Below are 25907 nucleotides of genomic sequence, written 5' to 3' on the forward strand. Positions count from 1 at the left end.
TCGACATCAGCAATTGATCCGTTTTGGACATTTTATATTATTTCCTTTGTGCTTTCCCACTATGTTCATTTTTCAAAGAACGGTACATGATGATATCATAATGGTGTATGTCGTCATGTCCTTGATGGCCTATTCGCGGCTTGTCTCCGTTCATGGATCATCTTGGCAAAACTTGAGTGATCACCTTGGCTTTGTATAAAATTCGGCTGTCGCGTTGGTACATCTCGCATACAATGTGACACATATCAGACACACAAATAGATCATTGCAACGATCAATCAAATTTTAGTCTAGTATATATGTTTTTCATCGTAAGATATTTATAGTAGGCAGGCACTAGCTACTGTAATGCAAGAAAATCTGCCATTGGACCAACCGATAGCGAAAACGGAAGAACCCCATCAATGTACCGAATTAAAACAAAGAATAGACCCGTGGAAAAGAATCTGATACAGAGGCGCTGACCGAAAAAATTTGGACGAAAATAGATGTACTAATCACGCGTTAATGCAGCACCGGCCATGACACTATTTGCACAGACATATAATGATCGATCTATAGAGTATTTCTATGATTAATACCCAAGTGCTTACCTAAAAAAAATTCGCGTCATACAGTCACCTCATGAGCTTTTATCGTATTCAAAGCGTGCAAAAGCGGCGCAGGACTCTACAGTAATACGCGAATACGTCAAAAAAAAGGGCATCAATGTTGATAGCTCTTGCTGTGCGGAAACGGAGCCATTATGTTGGAGTTTATAGTGCGCACAATATTTTGGCGTATAGCCACCGCATATGCAAATTAGACATTGTTTAGATTAAAGATATGGTACAACGGCTGTAAAATGATGGAGTCCATTATCGACACATGAAGTGATAGGGGATGGAGGCTCCCATCAGAAAATCTACATCTTTTTCGGCGCGTGGTAATTTGGACCATAGCATGATGTCTCTTCCTGTAGGATCCTTTCTTTCAATATTATCACATGCATCTGAATGGAACATCCAAAAATGACCATTATTACAAGCGCCCAGGCAATGATGACATGGCGACACAACATGATATCCGATGATATTACCGCTAGAAAACATGATGCAATTCCATTCAGTGAGCAAGGCGTAAAGAAGATCGTTTCAATAAATCAAAGAAAAAAGACCAAAATAGTATTGTGTTAGCAAAAACGAGATCCGTGTTTTTCCGGAAAATCCTTACCATCCAAGACAAGCTACATCTCGAATTCTGCAAAAGCACGTTCGCGTCAGATAATCTTTATCCATAAGTTGTATCCTAATCAGTGACGACGGCTATACGGTGAGTGACAAGGGACACAATGCATATGACATGCGCATGTGTATTTTTCTCGAACTATGGTCGGATCAAAATAGCGCTTACCGATCGGAGGGCGTATCGGTGCTGTAGAGTTCCACGTTCATATCTGCCAAGAGAATGGCTTTCATTCCTCGTACGCATACTTTGACTTTACAATGGCGACATACTAATGTGTAAACTGGTCTTGGTATGTCAGGAAGCTCAATGCGACGACTGTATTGGGGTGGGAGCGAGATTTCCTGCCGAAATCCCGAACTGGCACTCAGTGGTGGATGCTGATGAGCGAAACTGGATACGTGTCGACTAAAGGCCAGTCGACTATTGGACGACGTCGAAAAGTGAGATAGATCGCTCATGGATTTGAGCTGACAGTTCGGACAACGGAAGAAAACACGAAAACGTCAAGAACAAATTGTCAGAAAAAAAAAACACTCAAAACGATTCTTCCAATGATCCTAAATATGATTTTACTTCCGAACATCTTTTTTTTGGCGGGTCTTTGGATGATGTTGTTCCGCGTTGGCTGCGATGTGAACATGTGGTCATTTTAGCATGCCTCGGGATATTAGTCCATTTTTCTTTTTTCGTCCGTATTCTCGGAACTCGCATCCACATTTTGTATCTTTTTTCCCTTTCTTTGCCTCGGACCATATTGCTATTCTAACCATTGTTTGACAAGATATCATAAAACCATTTCTTCTGCGATTCTCTTTTTCACTTTTTTATTCCCATTCTATTCTTTTCCCAAGTCCGGCATGCGGAGCACCACTTTTTTCTCGTTCTTGGCATGTTCGCGAATCATGTCTAATACTTTACTCTCCTTCCATTCCGCTGGAACCGGCTTGTTGTTGGTCGCCCAGTAAAAGATATCCCAGTCAGGTTCGTCCAACAGAGCATCGTATTCTTGAAGTTCGTCCGCTGAGAACTTGTCCAAGTGTTCCTTGGCAAACGTCGACAGCAGTAAATCCGTCTCCAGGATACCGCGTTTGCGCGATTGATACACAAGTCGTGCTCTTTTGTTTTCAATGGTTTCATCCGGACGAGGAATCGGTGGAAGATTCGGATATGGTTCATCGAGTTCCATTTGGGGAGCATGTCGAACCCCCAAATCAGGGTAAGGATCATTGTCTTTACGTTTCAACAAGGCATGGGACGTGGACAAGGATCGAGTCAAAGCTCTGTGTGAAGTAGACACGGTTAACGATCGTCGTAGTATAGTCGGCAGCATGATGGACTTGGAAAGGATAGAAGGAAAAAAGAAAAAACTCGCTTTAATGCTGACACAGCTTACTTGCACCGGATTCGGATCGGATTGTGACTGTAATTGTACGAATCCCGGTGCGGTTATTGGGGGAGGGGGGGGGGTCAAAGCGATCGGCACGGGTTAGAATGACGGGTGGAAGTGATGATTCTGGAGCAATATGTAGCAGGAATACGATACGTAAAATGCTTATAATTAGATACACTCCACTTAGTGTTTACGTTTTTTTTTTATTGGAAACAATTTATTATTATATTCCGCAACTGCTACTAAATTTAAACACCAGGCGTTTGGCATCTTCGGATTCCATGGCATCGACGGCCAGTTTAGTAATCGACTTCATCTGTTTTGTCACCATATCATAGGTGGGAGTGCCTCGACAACACCATCGACCAATCTCGGTCAGATACAACATATTGATCCACGCAAACGCGCAATGTTCAAAGAGCGCCGGATTAAACGAATGATTGGTCCGCATCGGAAGGGATTGATCCAGGTCAAGAGCAGTCAAATACATGTGGCGGGCATATTCAATGGCATATTTCGGTTCAGCTGCACCTTGGGCGGCCGGTAATGGTCGGAAAAAGGGTTTCAAGGGCGATGCAATCAATTGCGCAGCTTCGCTTAAGGTTTCGAGCGAGCTTTGCGGGGTTGGGTGGAGTGACGATGCTAAGCGGAAAGCCAACATGAGCTGCGAAGGCAAGCGGGCCGTTTTCATGGCTTCATCCAATCGTGTGCGAGCCATCGCTGGATCACCGATCGATGTACACAGGTCGGCGGCAATCACATCAATCTCTGGTCGAAGCGCATCAATGGATAAACCATCCCGAAGAAGGATCACGGTGCCTAATTTTCGATAGCTGTCTGTATGTGCCAGCAGATCCAGCAGCGTTCGCCAAGCTCCCATGAGGATGGGCCGTTTCGCTTTGTTGCCTTGAGTTTTACCTGAGAAATACCGCAGCATGGACAACAGAATATTCACTGATCCGATGGTTTCTGCTCGTGTCAATGGACCGGAAGCCACCACGCTGGACCAATCAACCGTATACAGGTGCCTCGGTTCGCTGGAATCCCCATTGGCGATCAAGCCGCTGAACCACGTACGATAAACGGTATCGGGCATTTGTCCGCAAATAAAATGGTACAAGATGGTGGTCCACAAAAGATAAATGTCATGATCCACAAGCATCAGATGAATTGGCGTTTCCTCCAAACTGAATGGTTCAATTTTTTCCGTCGAAAAGGCGGTAGGTGATTTCATCAGAAAGTGCGTGATTGCATTCATACCCTCATACTTTAGCACACGAAGCAACACTTCAGTGGTAAGATTGGAAATGACTGCCGGTTCTGTGCAATTTAAACATGGTTAGCATACTGGCTTGACTTTTTTGTGTTTTTTTTTTTTTTTTTTTTTTTTTTTTTTGTGATGAACAGTACCTGGCGATTCTTCGGTGTTGCGAATACTTTCGATGGCGCGCAAGATACTGATGGCTTCGCGCAAACGATTGGTTTCACCGGTGGTGGTACGTGTGGCTTGCCATCGGACATCCACCGATAATGGCACGTGAACCAAGGCTCGCTTGATGCTCAGAGCGAGATCGCTTTCGTCATTGTTGACGTAGAGGGACAATTCGACGTAGATAATCCATAAAAGTTCGACATGACCAAAAGACATGGCCGACGAAAGTGCAAGGTTGCGTGCTTCAGTGAAATCGACGGTGGACCATAATTCTCGTTGAGAAATGATCTGTACGGCTCGAGGAGGCAGAGCATCGAGAATCCGCGAAACCGCACTACGTACTTCAAGAGACCGAATCGGCAATAGCGGTTTATCCCGTTGCAATAGATACAAAAGCACACTCTCATTTGTCATGGCCGAATCAGATAACGGTTTCTATTCCCATGGCTCCGAGTGAGTAACAGCTAATCATATCACATGAACCACTCTCATTGATTTCGTTGTTTACCTCATCGTCAGTCGATGTTATGGCGGACGTGGGGTCAGTTGAACCCGCTCCAGGAGTGTTTGGCTGTGTAACAACATATGTCAGTCGAACTGATCAGACCCTCAAATTAATCGATCCTATTCAGCTTACCATTTCCTTTGGTTTTCCGTGATCTCGATTCAGCAGCACGGAATCCATCGTCAATGTAAATCCGTCCACAATGACAAGGCGCGCAGGACGTGGCGGCGGTCGAACGACGTTTTGATTGTCGGTGGTCGGTTTCTGTTCCGAAAGACGGAACTTGACCAGTGCTTCCAGTTCGGTCATGTACGTTGTGAGCTGCAAACCATCCGCAAGAGGAACCACTCTGGCTGACTTGGGTTTTACCATCGGCGATTGGCGCTTGCCAGTTATACTCTCCGCTGCGCTTGGCTTTGCGCTAGCAGTCGATTTTACGGTCGATTTTACGGCCGTCGGTTGCGAGACCGTCGGTTTCGATACGGTCGGCTGAACGGGAGGTGGCATGGAGAGCGTTGCAAGAGGCATTTGCGGAACGGGATAGGTTGATGAACTCGTAGACGAATGGGACAAGCCAGAGGGAAACGATGAATTACCAGCCGTAGGAATTGTTCCTCGACCATGATGCATAGGCGGCAAGTTCGATGACGGAATGGATGGAAGAGGGATTGTATGAGGCGATGCGGATGAATGGGAAGATAAAGCCTGGTTGAAGGGAATAGGGGGAATTGAGGCAGATACGTGAGGACGAGCGATTGACGATGCTGGTATGCTGGAAGATGAAATAGGGGCCGATCGCGGCGGTGCAGAGGTGGTTGTCGCAGTGGAAGTTGGAGCAGAAGATGAAGCAGGGACACCATAATTGGGCGCAGAGGGAGACGATGAGCTACCCACTGAAACGTCATCGGCAATATCCATATCGCTCAGTTCATCGTCCTCTTTCAATCTCTTGATCTGTTGTTCAAGGCTCGTCTCGGGATCCAATGGGCGTTTCTTGCCGACCACCGGGTCTTCCATTGCCCGACTTTTTTGCCGATTGCGTTCAATGGAAAGAAGCACTTCAGCTTTGAGAATCTTCAAGTTGATCTCCTTCTTGCGTTCCTCAGCTTCTTCAATGGCTTTCTTTTGCTGGTCAATACTGGCAATCATTCGTTTGATGTCGGCGACAATTTCTTCCTCAGTCGGTTCCTCTCTAATGGGCGACGAAGGTGGCGTGCCATAATACTCATTCGAATCATCCGATTCTTCCACATTCATATCGTCCGTATTTTGAACATGCGGCTCGGCGGGAGGCAGCTCTGATAACGGGGCTGATACCGATGGTTTCACCAAAGGCGACGTCGGTACCTTTGCCAGAGATTCTGGCTCTCGTGGTGGCGGTGCTATTAAGGCCGAAGCCGAAAAAGACGTAAACGGTACTGGCGCTCGAGACGCCGATATCAATGATGAAGCCTTCAGCTTAGACTCATTGATCTCGATCAAGTTTTGCAATGCGTTGAGTGTTGCTTCCTTGATGGAGGGTCTTCGTGTTGAAGTTGAGGGCTCGGTTGTCGACGGTTTGGTTGATAAATTAACGGACTTGGCCGATGGAGTGATGGGTTTGGTCGGCAATGATTGGGTACCCAATTCAGTGACTTGTTTCGTGCTTTCTTTGATCGGCTCTTTCACAGCTTCGACAATGGCTTCTTTCATGGGAACGTCGATAGACGTCTTGACCGGTTCATTTACACTCTCTTTCACAGGAACATCGATGGCTGTCTTGACTGGTTCGTTCATTCTTTCTTTCATTGGGACATCGGTGGATGAAGCCTTGACAGGTTCGGTAACTGGATCGACAATCATCTTCTCCGGTTGTTTGGGCAGTTCTTTCGTCACTTCTTTCAGTGGTTCTTGTGGGCGAGCAGGTTTCGTAGGAAGAGATATTTTCGCTGTTGGTGCTGATGTGTCTGGAGAGGTCTGAACAACGAGGTTGCTAGAGGTATTGGGTGGCGTGATTGGTTTCACGATGGGTTTAGACGAGGATGAATCTGCGGTGATTGGCTTTTTTAGTGCTGGAGAAGCCAAGGAGGATGATTCGACGGGCGTCGATTTGGCAGGTGGGGTAGTCGCGAGGGTAGCTACTGGTGTGACAGGTGAAGCCGATTGTCGTCGTAGTTCTTCCGCTCGCGCAATCCGTTGTTTCAATTCCAAAAGAGCTCGAGCCATTTCTTCGGTGTCTTTCATGGCTCCGCTTTGGTAAGTGGGGAAAGATACTTCCGGAAACGGTCCGTAAATGTCTTCAATAATCTTGTTATCGGCCGGGTTATCGTTGGCCACGTTGATGATGAGCGATTTCGGCGGTCTTGAAAATAAAGGCTTTCTGCCCATTACCCAGTCGTCCACTGGTATCTCGTCTTTTACTATATTGAACGAACTTGGTGCTTGTGCTTGTGCTTGTGTGGGTACTTGTGTGGGTGTGGGTGCTGAAGGTTTTGGTGGCGGTGGTGCAGACGCAGAAGACTGCTGCGCAAGAAGCGAGACTTGTTGTTCCAATTCGGCATCGCTATTATCTGAAATCTCCATATCGCTTTCTATTGCCGCATTGTTTTGTGCAGCAGCGGGTCTGTCGTCCAAATCATGTATCGCCATTACGTTTGTAGAAGACCACTGGCTTCTTTTTTTTCTTCGTCCTCTTTTTTTGGCTGCGATCGAGTGCAGGCCCTCCAATTTTTTTTTGGACGGGAGCAGTCATGGCGGAGTACGAACGATGCATAGGAATATCGAACGGCTTCTGCCACAAAAAAAAAAAAAAAAAATTCATGGCTCACCTCCAGCCAGGCCATGTATGAATAGCACCGCATAAGGATGCTGAACAAATAACTGCGATAAAAACACCATATTATAAGTTGGTTGTTATAATATATGCAGGAGAAATCTATCCAACTTTTCTATCAAGAATCTCCTACGGTTCGAACAACACTCAGAATCTCTTGTCAAGTAGACAAGATTCTGGTTTTTGTTTAGCTTGGATCACCTTCAAATTTATTCAGGTGGCGATGGCGAGATTGACGCCCATCCATGCCTTCAGTGTCTTTTTTTGGCGATTTTAAGCTTCTGCAAGCGCAAGTTCAGAGAAAAGAACTGCAAGTGTTATAAATATTGATTCGGCAAGCAAGGTATGAGAACTCAAGGCTTCTCGTTAAGTTTATTCTCTTCGAGTTACAAACAGCGCACGTTTGCAAAGTGCATCATCTGCTACCTGTATTCGAATATTAGACGTGTGACTGACATTGCCAAGGAGAGAACACAGTATTACAACTCATTAACCTTCACAATTTGTTTTCCACGGCTGCTTCTGATAGGATTGATAATGGCTGGTTCTTTGGCAAAGGTTATAAGATACAAATTCAAGATAGTCATTTATCTTTACCGTTGCTTAAAGGAATGAATTTGTTGTTATGGAAATCAACCGCCAAGTTCATGGCCGTCAATGTTTTGTCCCTGCACTCGTGCACATATGCCCCCATTTTTAAGTCCTGAACATCGCACTATCACACCTTAATGGTCACTCCATCACGCTTGCTTCCTTTCATTGCTAGTAAATAGTCCACACTTCGCCAAGCATAATTAATTTTTAGTATGAGTAACCTCGAATAAACCCCTGGATAATATATCAGAATGAGAAACATGTCGCAGAGGACAGGCTGATTTGGATTTTTCCATCAGAGCAGCCTTTTTTGTAGTCGTTTGCTAGCGGATAACTCTCGAGATACGCATCGGCCATACCTGTCATTTTTTAAAGCTTGTGAGACATTGTGTTCTAAAGAAATTAATACAATTGCATACTCAGGCTGGTGTGTTTGTCAACTGGGTGCCGGTATACGCGTATTGAAGTCCATTTCTATAGATTGGCAGAGAAACTTTGAGAGCTGTAACCTTTCATCATAGCTCTATATAACATGTTCATCTTCATCATTCTCAACTATTGAGGTTATTTGGCCACATAAATATTTGTTAATGTGAAAAATTGAAATAGCAGAATAAACTTTCATTTGACTTGGATCTTTTTAAGATATTACTGGTCCAGGGTGATGACTGATGCCTATATCGAATTTTGGAATATTTTACAGCTTACACTGTTGGAAAATCTAAAAGCAATTCTTAGATCGAAATATTCTTAAATCGAGCGGTCACTTTGTAAAATCAACGGAGTCAGAACAACGGAAGAAGATAATGCTCCTTTCTGAACATGGAAATATCATCAGCGGTAAACAGCGAATACTAGCTACAATGTAACATCAAATAGGACTCCAACCGGGGATCGTATCGAGATTCTTCACCATGGCAGAGAATTACAAAGCACTCATTGTCATTATCAGTAAAGAATGATAGCTAACGCGAATTGTGAAGAAAAATCAAACAGTGAGGATCCAGTCACCTGAAGTGTTAGACCAAAGGGCATTAAGAGACCAACTCAGCAGTTAACAAGTACATTCAACAGTATCTATGGGAATCATCAAGTTGGACAAGAATCTTTCTATCAACTTTGTCCGAGAAGCCATCAAGCAGAAGCCCAGTTAACTGATCGCCAGCGAATGGATTATGAAATGAACGACATGCTATTGCTTTCCCTTTTGCAAAGATCGATCAGGCCTCTGTCCGATCCGGATTAGCCCGACAGCATGCGTTTCCACCATTCCTTGTTGATGTGAAGATGTGACCATTTTTGAACGTATAAGCTGAAGAACCAATTGACACCACTATTTTCCATTTATAAAAGCGGTAGAAGAGCATTCTGGAGTACGCATAAAATGTGAGATCATATGGTTCGTTGTCAATGATACATTGCTGGGTGTTCGGATCATCAAATCGGTACAACCAAAAAGAGAAAAAAAAAGCGGCGCCAATCCAAAAATTGATGGAAAGGCTTTTCCCTTCAAGAGTTGTTGCAAGTCAAGTTTATTGTAGTAGCTGGCCATCATGTACGACTTTATGGAATATTGTCTTCGAAGCTACTATCGTTCCACAGGTTGGAACGAAGAGAACCAGTATTCGAATCTGTGCATGTGGTCGAGAGCTTTATTGGACTTTTACACCCCACGAGGCTTGTCACTTTATTTCTCCAAATTGCCAACACCGCAATTCAAACCCTCCTATACCATGAGCGCGCTACCTTCACTTCACGGCAGCATCGGTTACTTGTACACTTCTCAACCTCTCGATATTGGCACCAGCGGCACCGTCGATTTCCAGGATATGGTCGATCGCTTTCGTATTGTTCACCCTTCTCCATCTCCAGGTAAAAAAAAAGATCCCTTCTGTCCCGCATAAAAAACGTCCAATGACAATGGAAAAATACGCTGTCTAGATACTCCAACAAAACATTACCTTTTGTACGGCCGCATGTTCTTACCTGGAGCGCGCCTCGAAGCCATGTATGTGCGTCGTATGTCCCCCCATCTACAGTGCCTGGTTACGGCCGTCAACAACCCACGCTCAGCCAATGCTCAGGTAAAAAAAGTCACATTGCGGTACTATGTACTTAAGGAAAAACAGTATTTATTTTTGCTTCCTCTGGCAGATATCGATGCAGTTACAATATGATGTGGGTAAATGGTGTTCAGAATGCTCTTATACTACGGATGATGGATTATTGGGACTTCGAGCTCTGTATAATTTCGGACCTCCCAGCAACTATGGGCAATGGTCGCTTGGCACTGAAGTCTATTATGGCATTGTCGACAAAAGTGGCGGACGTAAGTCTCGGTTTAATATGAAGAGAGACCTTGGGCTGATTGTGTGTCTTGTTGCATAGTTTCTACCGGATTACGATACCGTACCCACCCTACCTCGGCGTCGCCTATTACCGTTACCTATACCTTGAATCCTATTGTGGGCCACATGTCGTCTGCCTATGCAGCACAAGTGTCGGACGAATTAGCGTTGTGCTCAAAGTTTGATTTCAGTTTTTACTCGTATGAAAGCGATCTCGCGTTGGGTTTGGAGTGGCGAACGAAGAAGAAGGGAACCGCCGTAGAACGTGAAAACAATGTGATCACGGTGACTCCGGAGAAGACTGAAAAACTGGAGGGATTAATCAAGCTGCGGCTGGGTTTCGCATCGGTAAGCATATTCATTCCACCAATATTTTCGGGGACAGGAGTTTTTTTGGGGACATTTACCGATCTCGGTGTCTATTGTAGGGATTGGCGTTAATGTGGGAGGGACGTTTTAAGAACGCCTTGTTCAGTCTTGGCCTTACGGCCGATCTATCCAATCGAACGAGTCCAATTCGAACCATCGGACTAGAAGTACAATACTTCTCATAGATATCCCACCTGTATTATATTCGTGTAAGCTTTCGTGACTACTTTTGCCATTGGGAAGTCCTGTCATCAAGATACACTTCTTTTCTCTAGATTTTCATCTACACGTTTTGCATTCATTTTCATCCACTTTCATAAAAGAGCGGCCTGCCACACTTGAATTCACCATAGAAACTGTATAAATGCATTACAACCATACTGTGTATCAGCAGTAACAACATTGTGTTTCATATCCCCAGGGAAAAGAAACCCGGAGATGCAATTCGTCCGATTTATCCCAAGCCGTACACCCGCTGTGCAATGGATGCCACCTGCTACTGGACGTCGCCCCCTTACATTGAGCGACATTCGTCAGACAAAAGCCTAACGCAATACGGCATAACCTGGGCGAGACTCTTGATGGAACTTTGGTATATTAATGTCAATACTCTGGCATACCGTATAGTCATGATTTCCAAACATGTGTGCAGCAGCACTTATTGACCCCCTCAGTCCCGTCCCGCCCAAGGTTATTGGGTATTTTAAAAAAAAAATGAGTTAGTAAGCTCTTTAATTGATATGCCGTCAAGATATTTTACCTTTGTTGTGTGAGGCAGCAGATATCCAGAGCTTCCCGACCGAAAAAAAAGAAACGATACAAATATAAAAAAAAAAAAAAAGTAAATACAATAGGTGCGTCTGTAAAAACTCCCTAAAGACCCTGTGGGAAAAAAAGGAGGAAAAGACTGCAAGAAGACTATAACTAAAATATAAATATACATACTACAACTACGAAATAAAATGGTCGGGAAGAAATGTCGAAGACGATACCACGGGTAGTAATCCAGGTGAAGCCAAGCTGAGGAGGACGCGTAAGCGTTGCCGATGAAAAAGAGAGTCACACCACCGACGATGCCCTTTTGACGACAAAAACCGGATTGGCAACATTTGATGCGCGAAACAAAATAGAAAGATTTGGAGGGATGGATGGCTTGCCAGAACGAAAAGAAAACCGGACAGAAAACTAAAAGCTAAAGAAAGGATAGAGAAAAAAGAACGTGAGTTTTTTCTTGTCGAAAAACGGATAGTCACATCATACAAAACGTACCTTTTTGATATTTAATCCACTTGACCGGTTAAAGATACACGCGGGATAAACCATAGTCTGGATTATGGATGCGAGGGGATGCAATGATAGTGAGAGTTATCCAGGTAAAAAGAAGATAGAGGAGAAAACCAAAAAAAAAAAAAACGAAGACAAAATATGTGATTTCCCATGAATGAAACAATAGTCACTCTGCCAATGCAAGAATGATGATCAGGTCAACCACATCGGCAAAAAGTGGAACAGCTGCGGTTGGTTTACCTTTAAATCAAATAGTGCACGGGAAGAAAAGATGTATACGGACCACCGTAAGCTTCTTCTTTGATGCGGAAAAGAAAATTTGAGTGCAGAAACAGTTAAGCGGCGGATAATTTTGGGGCGGTGGCGTCAGCTTGAGTAGGCCAAAATATTGGTGTGGCCAGAAGTGCCGGTAATTTTGAGCTGGAGGCCAGATATCGATAGTTTTCCCGAGTAAAAATAAAAGAAGAAAAAACGAAAAGTACATGATCAATAAAAATAAGAAGTCGCGTCAGTAAAAATGTCACAAAAAAAATCCTGTGGGAAAAAAACAGGGAAGACTGCGAAAAGAATACTTACATGAAATACGATATCAAAGAGCAGGAATCCAAATGAGGAAAACCCGAGAAGGAAGCGTAAACGTTCTCCGATGAGAAAGAGAGGCGCAGCACTGACGATGTCCTTTGACGACAATCGCTTTGCCCGGATTGGCTGAAGAGATGAAAACCGTTGGATTTGCCGGATGGATGGAGAAGATATGTTATAGCCGTAGTATGTATAACTTTCCAGGCGAAATAAAAACGAAAAAAAAAAACCGAAGCTAGAGAAGGATGGGAAAAAGGATGAGCTTCCCGACCAAAAAAAAAAAAAAAAAAAAAAAAAAAAAAGAAAAGGAATCACACCACGCGGTGGTACCTTTTTGAAGATGATCGACTTGACCGGATAAACTGCACAGGATAAGCATAGTATGGATGATGGCTGCAGATGGGAACTTGATGCAATAAGTACCAGGCAAGAAGAAGAAGGAAAGCGAAAGCTAAAGAAGAACAAGAAAACAGGCACCTTCTTATTTGAACGAAAAAAAAATAGTCACACCGACCATGCATTAATAAGACAGATCAAAGTATACATATTTTGGTCCCTTTATTCAAGATAAATTAACGTCCATATGACGCGGATTGGGCGTAATCATTTCAAAAATAATAATTTAGGGTCGAATAAATGGAAGATCTAATAGGGTTCGCCGAGTAATATAATTTAAGATGAAGTTGTAAGGATATCGACACAAGTCATTCACAAATATCGTATTTTTATACCAGCAGATGCACCTGTACTCAACCGCTATTCAACAAATTTGCCCCTTCAGGCGGTGATTAATGGACGACAACGGCTTGAATGAAGGTATAATCGTTGGATCATGGGCAATTCAATGCATTATCGCCATTTTCGGCCTCGATCCGCAATAACGAGTAGCACCCTGCCACGAACCAAATCTTTCGTGTCACACAATGAATGATAGATAAGCGATGGACGTATCGCCTAAGTTTGAATACATAAAAATTTTTCTTGATTTGCTACTAAAGCAAAAAATCGAGAATCGAATCTGCTCATCTCTCAGTAACTCGCGCAGATAAAGAGAAAAAAATGGTGGGAGCATGCACTATCATAAAGTCCCAATTATTTGACGGTGTAAAACATAAGATCATCCTATCAAAACACCATTTTCAACATGTCCCAAAAGGTAGTCCCCCATTAATCGTTCACGTAGTGAAATTAAGAACTTATCGCTTCGAATACCCAAAAGGTCCAAGCCTCCAAAACGCTTTTATCCCTTTGCAACCGCCGTTTCAATGCTTATGAAATTGAGCTTTTTGGGTCGGCCCCAATGGGCTGCAAATTCTTTCGCTTCGCTGGGGACTATTTTATTGATTTTGCAAAAAAAAAAGGAAGAAAACATACTATTCATTCTGTCTGAATGGGTTGGGTCGTTCATTCCTATTATGGGCCTGATGTAAAAAAACGGAGCAAATATTCTCGGCAGCCATGCAATCCCTATTCCAGACCGTATTACACGAATTGCATGCAAGTACAGCGTGGATCTTGCCTCCTTCTCCATTGCAGGCTTGACGTTCCTTTTTGTTCTCCAAAGTTCTTGTTTGACATCTCGGGCAAATTTGTGACGTGAGAAACTCGTCGATCATGATGACTTTTGCTCTGGCCTATTGATCCGTTAGTCTATCACTTCGTTATCCATTTTTGGACTCATAATGACTTGCGTTTTCCCTCCAAGAAATTTGCTTTAGCCGCTTCAGAACGGACGTCGTTGGTGCAGAGAGTTTGCCTTTCATCGTTCCCGAAAAAGATGCATTACCAAAAGCGATTACGTTGTTACGCCTGTCGTGTGGATGATCCTGTGGATTTTTTGGACGCCACTTCTCCTTCTGGGATCGGGCCGTTGTACTTGCAGTTGTTGGGCTGTATTTTTTACTACCGCCAAGGAGATATTTGGCCATTTCTGCAGCCCTTTTTGCTTGTTGATATACGATTTCAGCTTGAGCTTGTTAAATCTATGACATATTATCAGAATGAAAAGTCCAGATGAGAAACAAACAACTACTACCTGTTATCCTTATCGTAAAACGCGCAGATAGTGTCGTAATGATTCAACCGATATTCAACAGCAGCGACGAAAATGTTCAAATCGGACGTTTTCTCCGATGGAATACAGTCGATAATGTGCTTGACACTGCGGCGCCTTCCGTAAATTGCCGCCGTTTCTGAGTGGCCCTGTTATACCCACAAATATCGCAGTACTCGCGGGTTGACAATCTCCGGATACGATGTGACTGTTCCTCACAACCATCTACGGCTACAAACACATCGGTAACCCCCGGATCGACGCCCAAACTGTGGCATTGGCTAAGTTGGCTCGAATATCATGAGGAGTGAGTGGCGCTCTCGGTTTAGGGCGCTTGGGCTTCTTGAAAACAAATTGGACGTCTGTCCCATCTGTGATGACTTGATCCCTAACGGTCAGGTACCACAGAAGCGATGAATATGATACGCAGGGATGGCCATTTTAAATCTAGGTGGGCTTACCAGAAAACACAACGTTCTGATTCTAAGCTTTGCATCGACGGGAACCCAATTTCTTCATGTCAAACAAACGGAAGTACTCTTCCCTGGCACGTTCTTTTGTGAAGGTCTTCTGTTTACTGGACCTCCCGATTGAACCCAGGAGTTTGGCAAAAGCTTGCAGATCAAGGGTGATGTGCCTTTTCTGGAATGAATAGACGGGCGTCAAAGTGAATCTTCTAGCGCCTTTCGGATCTGTGTATTTTAAAGGCTTGAACTCGTTCTTGTCCAGCGCAGACGTAGTATCATCAATGAAGCGGACTAAATTCTGGTAAAAAGAGCTTTCTGGAGAGATCCGGATCTTCGAGGGTAGCTGGAGAGACGATCTACTTCTTAAGGCATTGCGAACAGCTGCAACTAAACTTGACGACAACTTATTGGATAGCCTGCTTTCTTTCATAATCTGAAAATTAAACCGAATGTCCTTAATGAGTATGTTTTATGAATCAGACATCATCATACTACTCACGTCGTCGACATGTCTTGATACGAATGCGGTTGACACAAAGGATTGTGGACAGGGTTCTTGTATGTGAACCTTTTTTTCTGTCCGCTGAAGGACATGATGCATCCATGGTACGTAGATGTGTGGGTTCGCATTGACGTTTCAAGAGAAGTACAGATTTCGACGTTAATGTGAGCGTTATATCTTGCACAGAGGTATCGATTGTGGGGAACAACCCATCTATGTCCAACTAGACATGGTTCTTGACCACAAAATCACCACTGTTGCGACGACGGTATAACGGGTAACTACTGTGATCTTCGATAGTAGCTTCATTGAAGGAGCGCGGGTAACGCTTTTTACATGAGCCGTTTTCCATGCAGGGAGACCTCGGATGCGTTGTTCCACACGGACCGTGCACCATACATATGCTGACGGTGTCGTAGAGATCAGGAAATCTCTCTCTGTCCGGAAGTTTGGCACACACGATACGATCATAGTCATCAAGTGTTCTCGGCTTATCCTCCGGAGTAACACCAAAAGCAAACGAAGATGCAGTAAGCCTCGCTTCTAAAACTCCGCCGTGTGTACATGGGTAACGACTCTTCCCAAACATGGTTCTTCTTTAGTCTTCCATCAGAGCTTTACGCTTCATGTTAAAAATTCGAGCGCAAAGGTCGGGCCGATCAACAGCTGTCTGGTTTCGTTTCAACCAATCATACATATTTGTTTTTCAAAAATTACCCAAACATTTTAATAATGGTAGGTATTCTCTCAAAAAAAAGTTCTTAAATTTAAAAAAGTTCCACTTCGCAATAGTCAGGCTCCCGGGATGGGGATTGAACTGAATGAGCTGCTCCACTTGAGCAATCATTTTTTTAAACATGGTCTGAAGGATGGTATCGGAAGCGACGTTATAATATCGGTGCCGGCGTGGGACAAAGAATACAAACTACATAAGCTAGTCCTGGATCAAATCCACTATTTCCGCGCTTTATTTAAGGCACCTTTCGCGAAATCCCCTTCGAAAAAATCACTTTAGACTTCAAAGACAACTCGTATATCACTGCTGAAGCCTTCCAGCTATCATTAGATTATGTATACAGCCGCAAGCAGGACCGCATCACTGAGAAGAATGTCCTGGAACTGCTAAGCCTTTGTTCGTATTTTCAGCTTCATAATCTTGGCGATGTATGTGTTGCGTTCATCACGAGGCGCATAAATCAAGCCAATGTAATCGATTATGTAAATTTGCAGAGGACAATTCAGTTTACGGAGAAGATCGGATTTGCAGCGCAGGATTAACGTATTTATGGCGCACAGCTTACTCCATGGAAGGTGGTCTGCTTACCAAGCTTTCGCCAAAATGGTTGCAAAAAACCGTTGAAAGCGATGCATTCTACACACCAAGGTGTCCACTATGTAAAAACTAGGATCGTACTGCACCTTATTAATGACAATCTCCAACAGTGAATATGATCGGTATCAGTTCACCTATCGTGTATTGATGTCGTGGTCCTCGCCTGGGCAAACCATGAGTGAGGACGATCTGGCCCACATAGACTCGGCATTGGAGTTTATTCATTATATACACATGTCATGCGAACAGTTAAAGACGATTGAAAAGCACGTGAACCCATTTACAAAGAAGCCCATTGTCAGCAGAATGGATTTACGAGACGCACTTTGGGACCAGATGCAGCTACAGGAATCTGTTCAAAGGGCCATTAATCCGGACGCCGGACTGTGGGTTAACTCTGGAGGCGGGACGAACAGTAATGACTCGGAATCTCCACATTATGCAATTCACACCAAAAACAGTACAAGACGCGATCAGCAGTCGACAGCTCTGGTGAATGGAACCGTAGCCAAAACTGTCGTGCGGAGGGATCCAGATCCTTCTTCATAACAAGTCAGCAAATCGGTGGAGCCACCCCGTCAGTACCATATCTACAGTCAATCTATCCACCTTTCCGTTTTAGTGTTGAATTCAAAGACATCCATCTGGTACACAGGAACAATAGCTTGTCGTCTAAACTTTTTTTCCACGCAGGGTAAGTGTCTTTGGTGACCGCAGAGAAAAATATACATATGGCTCCATTTAGGTCTTGCTTTCAAATCTTCATCCAGCACAGAGATGGCAAACTCTGCGTTGTCTTCGGCGCCACTCTCTACGCGTATATCGCTTTTCAATTCCCGTCAAAGCGATTTAACAACAATACAGCCAGATTGCTTTCCTCGTCCATATGGTATGCCGCCTGCTGGATCATGCTCGCTTTATATGGATTCGCGTGAAAAATGAGGATCTGGCTCAAATATTGTGTTCCAAACTCATTGAACCTTTCATTTGAACTGTTCGAGGGCGAGCCGATTTCACTTACAGAAAATGAAACTGTGGTAACTACCAAATTTTGCTTGCCAACGTCAAATTTCAGACATTTAATAATAACCTTTTATAGAATACCAGAGGCACCGCCGATATTATTACCCCATTTGGCGAAAGTGTTTTTACTCCTGTTTCGGCGAAACCCCCTCTTCGTATCACGGTTCTGATGGGTTTGATGTGATGTTTACATAGTTTAATTCGCTTCTCGTCGCTGAAGGCCGAAACGACTAACCAAAGGTGAACGTCAGCGACGTCATGGATGGATGCACAACACGATAAGAATTAAAAGAAAGCAGAGTTCAATGACTTATCATATCTTATAGAGAACGCACCACGCTAGAAATAAAAAGAGTATAGAATCAGATTAGGCACCGGTGTCCATAAACACCCTCGATTATATGACTGAATGCAACTGAAGCTTAGAGAAAGGTTGGTGCAGTTGCGTTCTCCATGGAGAAGGAGCCCTAGCAATCAATAATTCAACACATCCGAGATATTCCATTGGCATGGAAACGTTGCGACAAAATAGCTTCTCAAAAAGATGTCTGGAACCCGTCGTGGACTCTGTTAGGAAAAGAGAGTGATAGGGCGTACATTGAAATACGGAATAATATATACACTGATGGCTCAATATGAACAGTCTCGGAAAGTAGTGGCTCGCTCAGTTTTTATTCGAACAAAAGCAACAGCCATTCACTGAGCAGAATGTTATATGCGAGTCAGACCGGTTACGGGCGGTGTTCCAATAGAACAGGGCCTGGATTAGGGTCAACAGCACTGTACAGTTTAAATCAAGTTTCAACGAGTGAGGCATTCGAAATTTAAGACAGCAACTGGCCCGAGTATTACCATTGATGCTTTTGCCTTATGCTTTCATTCAGGAAATGGGCGTTTGGGATAAGGACAGTGTTGTTTTTTTTTGCTAGGAAACAGGACAAAAAGTCACAACACCAAATGAGGAAATTATGACGACACCGGGACCAGCCAGAGTGGCTTTTCTTGGAAATTTTTTTGGGAGCAAAAAAAATGAACGTACACTTCTTTGGCGAATTTCAAGAGTCCCAATTTCTCATCCGCTCTGCTCATTTTGCCATTCTACGAACATGTCTGCGGCTGAACAAAACACTGACCAGAATGTCGAAATCTGGAAGATGAAGAAGCTCATCAAAAATCTGGAAGCCGCACGAGGGTAAGCCAGCCCCCAATTCCCATCTTCGTCATGACCCCAGTTTTTACTAATACGGTCTTGTTCATCTTGTTTTTTCGACTTTTGCAAACAGTAACGGTACTTCCATGATTTCGCTTATTCTTCGTATGTATCGTCAAATACCAGAGCTATTCGTGTCCCTGTGAATAACACTTGCTGATAACTGTATCTCTTTCTTTTCATAGCTCCCAAATCCCAGATTTCTCAAGCCGCGAAAATGTTGGCTGATGAATATGGTACTGCTTCTAACATTAAGTCTCGTGTGAATCGTTTGTCCGTCTTGTCGGCCATTACTTCAACCCAGCAGCGTTTAAAATTGTATACACGAGGTAAGACCCTGTTGCACCGTTATTTTGAAGAGCGAGGAATGTGGGTCTATTTTTACAGGTTACGCTGACGTTTTTTATTTCATATAAAAAAGTTCCTCCTAATGGTTTGGTGGTGTACTGCGGTACCATCGTGACGGATGAAGGCAAGGAAAAGAAGGTCAATATCGATTTTGAACCACATAAGCCTATCAACACATCATTGTACCTTTGCGATAACAAATTCCACACCGAAGCGTTATCCGAATTGCTCGAAGCGGATGCTAAATTTGGTTTTATCATCATGGACGGTAACGGATCGCTTTTCGGTTCTCTTTCCGGCAATACGCGTGAAGTCATTCACAAACTTCAAGTCGATTTACCCAAGAAGCACGGTCGTGGTGGTCAGTCCGCTTTGCGTTTCTCTCGTCTTCGTGACGAAAAGCGTCACAACTACGTGCGTAAAGTTGCCGAGTTGGCCGTCAACTTCTTCATTACCAATGATAAGGTGAACGTGGCCGGTCTCGTTTTGGCCGGTTCCGCCGATTTCAAGACCGAATTATCACAGTCCGATATGTTCGATTCTCGTTTGCAGGCAAAGGTCGTCAAGGTCGTCGATGTATCCTATGGTGGTGAAAACGGTTTCAATCAGGCCATCGAATTGTCCGCCGAATCGTTGTCCAATGTCAAGTTTGTTCAGGAGAAGAAGTTGATCCAGGCCTACTTTGATGAAATTTCTCAGGATACGGGCAAATACTGTTTCGGTATTGATGACACCTTGAAGGCATTGGAATTGGGTGCAGTGGAAAGTTTGATTGTATGGGAAAATTTGGAAACCAACCGTTATGTGCTCCGTGATGCCGCTGGTTCTGAGACCGTTTACCATCCCACCAAGCAAGAAGAAAAGGATCGCAAGTTCTTGTTGGATACCAGTGCTGAAGCAGCACCCAACTCGGAAATGGAGATCGTCGAAGTCAAGCCTTTGCTTGAATGGTTTGCTGAAAAGTACAAGGACTTTGGTGCGACACTTGAATTTGTTACCAACCGATCCCAGGAAGGTTCCCAATTCGTCAAGGGCTTTGGTGGTATCGGTGGTATTCTGAGGTAAGTTGAACTTTCTCCTTCCTTGGAAGAACATGGGTTGCCTTATACTCATACTTGAATAGATACCGCGTCAATTTTGAACAACTGAATTACGAATCCGACGAGTTCTTCTCCGACGACGATTATATTTAAACTTATATCTCTTGTTCCCTTTATCCGAGAAAAACAAAAAAGAGAAAAAAGACAAAACACAAAAGATCTAACTATTTCCTCTTTGCATACAACTGGTTTGATTTACGTAAAAAGCATTATTATCCTACTAGACTTGGTTTGGCTAAACTTTTGATCCTGTGGGATGACATTCCGCTGTAGTGATGATTCGGACGACAATGACCCGTGCCTTAAACTGTGAGTTCACCAAATAATGATGTGTTAGGGAAAAGTTTATCCGTGTTACGTTCAAACAGGGATGGAGACCCAAAAGAGAGTTGTTAAAATATTCATTCATCCATTTGATTCTGTCAGTGGATCACTGAGGAAAATGTTCCCCCCTGCATACACTTGTATGTACGTGGCTGCATGCCAGCAATTACTGCTAAACGAGATTATGTTAGAGCCACATCCACATTCATTGTAACCTCTTGCGCACAGTTTGATGAATACCTTGATATTTTACGCAGAGTATTATACATTGGTTCGACATGCGCACACCATTTGTGATCCTGTCGTCAAAAGAGACGTGACTCAGCTGCAAGTCTACAGTGGTTTGGTGTCTACACAGGATGAATTCGTTGGAGGAGACAAGCTGTTTTACACACGTGTTTTATGTCTATTGCACAAACCTTAATAGAGATTTATTTTGGTTTTTTTTTCCATTTCCAGAAATAAATTACCATTCATCTTAACCATCTGTGAACTTTTTTTTTAATCCTACTGCACCTTGGATACTAAATGACCTACCACGGAGATGTTCTGGGACCCGTGATAGATTGTACATTATTCCTAGGCAACAGTATTGGAAATAGCTTTTCAAGGAATTGTTTACTTAGTGGGGTTGATCGCATCCCTAGTGGCTTGCACTCTGCTTTTTAGCTGCACTGTTTACAGCAAGCTCCAGTTTTGACAGCGTTTATCATGCGCATAAAAAGGGAAGAACAAATGCTTATGCGAAGTTTCTGTATCACATATTTTGATAATCTTTATGTTTGCCACACAGATTTGTTCAGCAAAAAGGAAATATGATTACATGTAGAAAGGAATGGAAGGAGACATCGCTCCCTTGACAATGTGCAATGGTTGGAGACAAAAGGAGAATATACTGTAGCTGTCGCCGAGAAATGTAGCCGACATTTTATTGATAACGCTAAATGAACTTAACTACCATGACGATTAGTACCAGCTTTCCCTACTTTCCTCCCAGGAACACCATCATTGAAGAGACTGACATAAAAAAAAGGAACAATATAAAAATAAATGTTGTAAAAAACAAAACAAAGAAAGAAGGAAGAATAAAATGATGAGGATGTTACAAATGTAAAATATAGTATGGAAAATAGGGCATCATCTTTAGTCGTGGTTTGTTTAGTAGAGGAAGCGGAAGGAAAGATTCTACCAGAAAAGAAGAAAAAAAGTGAGCATGCATGACCAATTTGTAGAAAAATCGATGGGTGGAGACAAAACTCACCTCGTTCATCATGCGCCCTTTCTCGTCGCCGCGAGCCATCAAAGCATCTCGTCGGCAGTTCTCTTTATATAAAAGGTAGCCGGTCATACCGGCAAGCAATGAACTGACCAAGGCAACAGACATGTTGGCAGTGTTGCCAAAAGCTATATTGAAAAAGTGTGAGAATATAATGTAATTTCGATCATTCTCAAGCCATCGTATTACCGTAACGGGGTCCATCGTAGGATTGGTACAGAAATGAAGCAATGACACCACCCACATTGCCTATCATGACTACCATGGCCACGGCAACCGCACGAACATTGAGATCCGGATAATTGACGGCTGACCATCCCACCACGGCTGCGGCTGTAATGTCGCGTGAGAAATTTCAGGGTCCACCGCTTTTTAGAATCATCAAATTACCTTGTAATCCCATGCCGATGGTAATGACGAAAATGGAACTGTATAGAGCTTTGAACCAAGAGGAAAGTCCGATCCGATTAATAAAAACCAGTAAAAGAGAGATGCATTGAAGAGAAATTAGCTTACCCCAAGCGCTATTAAGTGTCAAAAGGAGCAGGAATCCAATGGCATTGATAATGGATCCGACCACCAAAAGAGGTGAGCGTCGATTGAAACGATTGCACAAGACACCGCCGAGTAAAACCGCACAAGTGCCGGCAACGCTGGGCGGGGCGGTTAATAACTGCGAGGTAAGCACAGGGAATCCAAAGCCTAGGAGAGAAAACGAAAAATCCTAGGTATCAATACCTGCATCACCAAAAACTCCTAATCAACCATCAATAATAACATACCATCAATCAATGTGGGAGTGAACACGCTCATGCTTGTCATATTGATGGCATTGAGTAAATAAACGATGGAAAAGCACCAAGTCTTCCAATCGGTGATGGCAATGACAAAGGTGGTGCGTGTAATAGGTCCATGGTCGTCACTGTTCAGCGATTGCATGCGTTGTTGCTGAAGTGCTTTTTGGGTGTTGGACAACCATTTGACATCCTCGATATTATCAAACAGCGTAAAGAATGAGACGATGCTGAGAAGCACCGTGGGGGCACCTTCAAAAATGAAAAGGTATTGCCAACCGTGTAGACCAAGTTTGCCTTCCAACAACGTGGCACCAAAGGCGATAGGACCCGAAACAATTCCGGACAGCGTTGCCATGGTTAACAGGATGCTGACTCTCAAAGCGAATTCCCGTGGTTTGTAGATGCGTGACATTTGATAAAGGATGCCAGGAATATAACCTGATTCTGCAGCACTGATTATTTTGGTTAGGAGACGTACATGCGTTGTGTTTTCATTACTATATATGCTTACCCCAGAAACAATCGTGCACTGAGTAATCCAGCAAAATTGGTGCTAAAGGCCATCAGTAGAGTGACAGTGCCCCACAGCAGCATTAATATCGATAACCAATAAGCGGCATTCATGCGCTTCAGCATAACATTGGAAGGAACTTCACAGAGGATCTAGAAAACATTAAATTTAGCAAGAAGTTCCATTCAAATCGTTCTATCCCACACCGTGTGCATGAGCTTATGCAGACAAAGAAATAAGATGGTTCATTTACATAGGTAATATAGAATGCAGATATCGCCGTACTTAATTGGGCGGCTGTTAACTAAGAATAGGTAGAGTATTAGGAATTTGTTGCCTTTTTGTTCTTTTTTTTCTTAATATAGTCAGATCCATTTTCTTTTTTGCATTTACTTACCCCAAGATCACTTTGTATACCGGCCAAGCTATTGTCAATATATTGTTTTTAGTATGTGATTAAGGGGAATGCGGCTATTATTTTTTTATCGTAAAGATAAAAAAGAGTAGAGAGTTTATAGATAACAACATACGTTGCATTGCCAATATTCGCTCGGTCGAGATAATCGGTGAAATAGAATATGCAAAATAGCGGCATGATATGCCAGTCCATTCGTCGTACGAGTTTTTTCTCTTCGTTGCTGTCAAAACTGGAGTCGTCGGTGAATACGATGGAATTGTCGGGCTTTTCAGGCGTGAATTGAAAACCACTGTCTGGCGATAACATGGCAGATTCATGCTCCTTGGCAAAAGGTGACAAGTGGGCTGTGTGCGTCATAACGAGTGCTGTAACAGTGAAAATGTCACCATTAACCTCCATACGGTCGTCAGGCCCTTTTTATATGTGTGCTGAATGCGCATTATTTTTTTTTATTCCCTCCCCTAAAAAACTTTTTGCGGCAATTGGGTTTAAGCGTAGAAAAGGAGACTATGAAAGGGATCCAGGCGCTTTCCAAGGGGCTTCATTTTCAACTGATCCAGAACATACGCACACACTCTCGATCATTATGTTTCTTTTTCGCCTGCTATTTTTCTTTTTTCTTTTTGTCCCTGAGATTTTTTTTTTTTTTCCCTCAAATCTTTTCCCGTGTCCGTCCCGGCCATTGCTGCGTTCGAACTGTGACTCGAGATGTGACCATCACCGAAAAATTTTCGCGGTACGGTTTTCATTCACAGCAAACAAAGAAAAAAAAAATATTTAAAGCCGTTCAACGGTGGCGTTTTTTCTATTTTCTTTATCTTTTTCTCCCATGGTATTCAAAAGGCAAGTAGTGATTTTTCGATATAGCCGTTACAGTGCGAATGAGCGAGGTGGATGTTGGTTGATGAGAACCATCTTTTGATATCCTGAACAAGGGTCATGTGGATGAAAGGACTTTTTGGAATTCCTCGTATCTGACCATCCAATCGCTCATCCTACTGATGATTTGTGGAAAGCAACGCAAGACAATGTAGCTAACCTGCTGATTATTTATAGTTCCATGAGGACGCCACAGCTCAACACGTAGCTTAACCACGGATGCTATCCGATTGGTGTTTTTGGTAAGTACTACTGTTCAATGCCTTGATAAGATCCGTGTTGAAGATGACGAAAATATCCCTACTCTTCTGAGACATTTCATGAAGAATTTAGCGGATTTATACATGCATCACCATCTGATTCTTCACGGATCTTTCATCTTGTTGTGATCTTTACATGATCATCAACTAACATGGAGTTTAGATTTAGGCAACTTTTTTCAATACCATGGGAAACCCTTGCTTGGATATCCAATGGCTTGCCGCCATCCGTGTCTGGAATAGGTGAGTTTTCCCCCCTTTTCCGATTCGTGACATTTAGGATGAAGTTCTGGTGATGAGATTGTAGTTATATCCATTCTATGATTCGAGGCCCACATTCTTTCTGCACCGAGGTTGTTTGGACACTTAAGCTTGGGTTCTCTGAGTTTTTGGGAAGATTCGATCTCATCGTGGGGGAGTGGGGATGTGTGGAATCAGTGGCAATTACTTGTTCTCTAGGGAGCTTGGAAACCTACTGAAGAAGCGTGTCTTTCCGTGGTTTCTAGGATTTAATTGGACTTGCTGAAAACTTCATCCTATTCAATCTTTTATTTTGTTATCTGCATCATTCTCATGGACAGCAGTATTGATCTTTTGATTTGAATTTATAGATCTGTGCTCTACATCCGTTGTCTCTTTTTGTTTAACTGGTAAGTGTGACCGTTAATTAGTCTCTAGTTCATAGCAAAAGATTTATGAAGATGCTTGATCCAAAAAAAATAAAATAAAACATTATACAAAAACGAGCAACCATTTTTTTGTCTCTAAACTTTTTGAATGAAACGGAGGAGCTGGGGGGTAAAATAAGAAAGAAGAAAACATGCGTGAAGGTATAAGTAGAAAGAAAAAAAAAATACAAA

At 43.2% G+C, this 25907-nt stretch overlaps 10 protein-coding genes across 10 annotated transcripts; 4 read left to right on the plus strand and 6 right to left on the minus strand.

The window, feature by feature from the left end:
- Positions 1–1013: 1013 nt before the first annotated feature.
- BYT42DRAFT_471708 (protein FAM72) lies at positions 1014–1493 on the minus strand (the record flags this gene model as incomplete). The annotated part of the gene is made up of 3 exons (XM_051563568.1): positions 1014–1080; positions 1213–1287; positions 1393–1493. Coding segments are annotated over 3 exons (243 nt in total), but the record flags the coding sequence as incomplete, so codon positions are not given.
- Positions 1494–2062: 569 nt separating this feature from the next.
- BYT42DRAFT_593456 (Flavinator of succinate dehydrogenase-domain-containing protein) lies at positions 2063–2557 on the minus strand (the record flags this gene model as incomplete). The annotated part of the gene is made up of 2 exons (XM_051570701.1): positions 2063–2507; positions 2532–2557. The coding sequence occupies 2 exons, from the start codon at positions 2555–2557 to the stop codon at positions 2063–2065; spliced, it is 471 nt and encodes a 156-aa protein (XP_051423610.1).
- A 39-nt stretch (positions 2558–2596) lies between these two features.
- On the minus strand, positions 2597–3966 carry BYT42DRAFT_320778 (uncharacterized protein). The gene has a single exon (XM_051563010.1). The coding sequence runs from the start codon at positions 3873–3875 to the stop codon at positions 2841–2843; it is 1035 nt and encodes a 344-aa protein (XP_051423611.1). The 5' UTR covers positions 3876–3966; the 3' UTR covers positions 2597–2840.
- Positions 3967–4304: 338 nt separating this feature from the next.
- Positions 4305–7246, minus strand: BYT42DRAFT_320792 (uncharacterized protein). Its single transcript, XM_051563011.1, has 2 exons — positions 4687–7246; positions 4305–4620 (listed from the first exon to the last, which is right to left on the minus strand). The coding sequence occupies exons 1-2, from the start codon at positions 7180–7182 to the stop codon at positions 4471–4473; spliced, it is 2646 nt and encodes an 881-aa protein (XP_051423612.1). The 5' UTR covers positions 7183–7246; the 3' UTR covers positions 4305–4470.
- A 2126-nt stretch (positions 7247–9372) lies between these two features.
- On the plus strand, positions 9373–11222 carry BYT42DRAFT_568246 (uncharacterized protein). The gene is made up of 5 exons (XM_051568151.1): positions 9373–9832; positions 9902–10044; positions 10115–10289; positions 10349–10656; positions 10737–11222. The coding sequence occupies exons 1-5, from the start codon at positions 9514–9516 to the stop codon at positions 10860–10862; spliced, it is 1071 nt and encodes a 356-aa protein (XP_051423613.1). The 5' UTR covers positions 9373–9513; the 3' UTR covers positions 10863–11222.
- A 760-nt stretch (positions 11223–11982) lies between these two features.
- On the minus strand, positions 11983–12469 carry BYT42DRAFT_568261 (uncharacterized protein). The gene is made up of 2 exons (XM_051568152.1): positions 12205–12469; positions 11983–12003 (listed from the first exon to the last, which is right to left on the minus strand). The coding sequence occupies exon 1, from the start codon at positions 12446–12448 to the stop codon at positions 12212–12214; it is 237 nt and encodes a 78-aa protein (XP_051423614.1). The 5' UTR covers positions 12449–12469; the 3' UTR covers positions 11983–12003; positions 12205–12211.
- A 1895-nt stretch (positions 12470–14364) lies between these two features.
- On the plus strand, positions 14365–14672 carry BYT42DRAFT_568262 (uncharacterized protein; the record flags this gene model as incomplete). The annotated part of the gene is made up of 2 exons (XM_051568153.1): positions 14365–14528; positions 14582–14672. Coding segments are annotated over 2 exons (182 nt in total), but the record flags the coding sequence as incomplete, so codon positions are not given.
- A 4358-nt stretch (positions 14673–19030) lies between these two features.
- Positions 19031–20675, plus strand: BYT42DRAFT_613594 (eukaryotic peptide chain release factor subunit 1; the record flags this gene model as incomplete). The annotated part of the gene is made up of 5 exons (XM_051571755.1): positions 19031–19116; positions 19208–19239; positions 19320–19463; positions 19556–20543; positions 20606–20675. The coding sequence occupies 5 exons, from the start codon at positions 19031–19033 to the stop codon at positions 20673–20675; spliced, it is 1320 nt and encodes a 439-aa protein (XP_051423616.1).
- Positions 20676–22288: 1613 nt separating this feature from the next.
- On the minus strand, positions 22289–24316 carry BYT42DRAFT_568272 (major facilitator superfamily domain-containing protein). Its single transcript, XM_051568154.1, has 6 exons — positions 24021–24316; positions 23888–23915; positions 23744–23794; positions 23491–23642; positions 22965–23431; positions 22289–22884 (listed from the first exon to the last, which is right to left on the minus strand). The coding sequence occupies exons 1-6, from the start codon at positions 24305–24307 to the stop codon at positions 22538–22540; spliced, it is 1332 nt and encodes a 443-aa protein (XP_051423617.1). The 5' UTR covers positions 24308–24316; the 3' UTR covers positions 22289–22537.
- A 648-nt stretch (positions 24317–24964) lies between these two features.
- BYT42DRAFT_568276 (uncharacterized protein) lies at positions 24965–25795 on the plus strand. Its single transcript, XM_051568155.1, has 2 exons — positions 24965–25029; positions 25211–25795. Exon 2 carries the CDS (start codon positions 25368–25370, stop codon positions 25524–25526), a length of 159 nt encoding a protein of 52 aa, XP_051423618.1. The 5' UTR covers positions 24965–25029; positions 25211–25367; the 3' UTR covers positions 25527–25795.
- The last annotated feature ends 112 nt before the right edge of the window (positions 25796–25907 follow it).

This window comes from Radiomyces spectabilis, assembly GCF_025331425.1.
Source record: "Radiomyces spectabilis strain NRRL 2753 chromosome Unknown BYT42scaffold_6, whole genome shotgun sequence".
Taxonomy (NCBI): Eukaryota; Fungi; Mucoromycota; class Mucoromycetes; order Mucorales; family Radiomycetaceae; genus Radiomyces; species Radiomyces spectabilis.

Bases quoted from the DNA above. Each gene is read 5' to 3' on its own strand.
- BYT42DRAFT_320778 (XM_051563010.1), bottom strand. From the start codon at position 3,875: ATGAATGCAATCACGCACTTTCTGATGAAATCACCTACCGCCTTTTCG.
- BYT42DRAFT_320792 (XM_051563011.1), bottom strand. From the start codon at position 7,182: ATGGCGATACATGATTTGGACGACAGACCCGCTGCTGCACAAAACAAT. The intron at 4,621-4,686 runs GTAAGCTGAATA...GTTGTTACACAG, and splicing joins ACGGAAAACCAAAGGAAATG to CCAAACACTCCTGGAGCGGG.
- BYT42DRAFT_568246 (XM_051568151.1), top strand. From the start codon at position 9,514: ATGTACGACTTTATGGAATATTGTCTTCGAAGCTACTATCGTTCCACA. The intron at 9,833-9,901 runs GTAAAAAAAAAG...TACGCTGTCTAG, and splicing joins TCACCCTTCTCCATCTCCAG to ATACTCCAACAAAACATTAC. The intron at 10,657-10,736 runs GTAAGCATATTC...TGTCTATTGTAG, and splicing joins TGCGGCTGGGTTTCGCATCG to GGATTGGCGTTAATGTGGGA.
- BYT42DRAFT_568261 (XM_051568152.1), bottom strand. From the start codon at position 12,448: ATGTACTTTTCGTTTTTTCTTCTTTTATTTTTACTCGGGAAAACTATC.
- BYT42DRAFT_568272 (XM_051568154.1), bottom strand. From the start codon at position 24,307: ATGGAGGTTAATGGTGACATTTTCACTGTTACAGCACTCGTTATGACG. The intron at 23,916-24,020 runs GTATGTTGTTAT...TATTGACAATAG, and splicing joins GCGAATATTGGCAATGCAAC to CTTGGCCGGTATACAAAGTG. The intron at 22,885-22,964 runs GTATGTTATTAT...TTTCTCTCCTAG, and splicing joins CACTCCCACATTGATTGATG to GCTTTGGATTCCCTGTGCTT.
- BYT42DRAFT_568276 (XM_051568155.1), top strand. From the start codon at position 25,368: ATGATTCGAGGCCCACATTCTTTCTGCACCGAGGTTGTTTGGACACTT.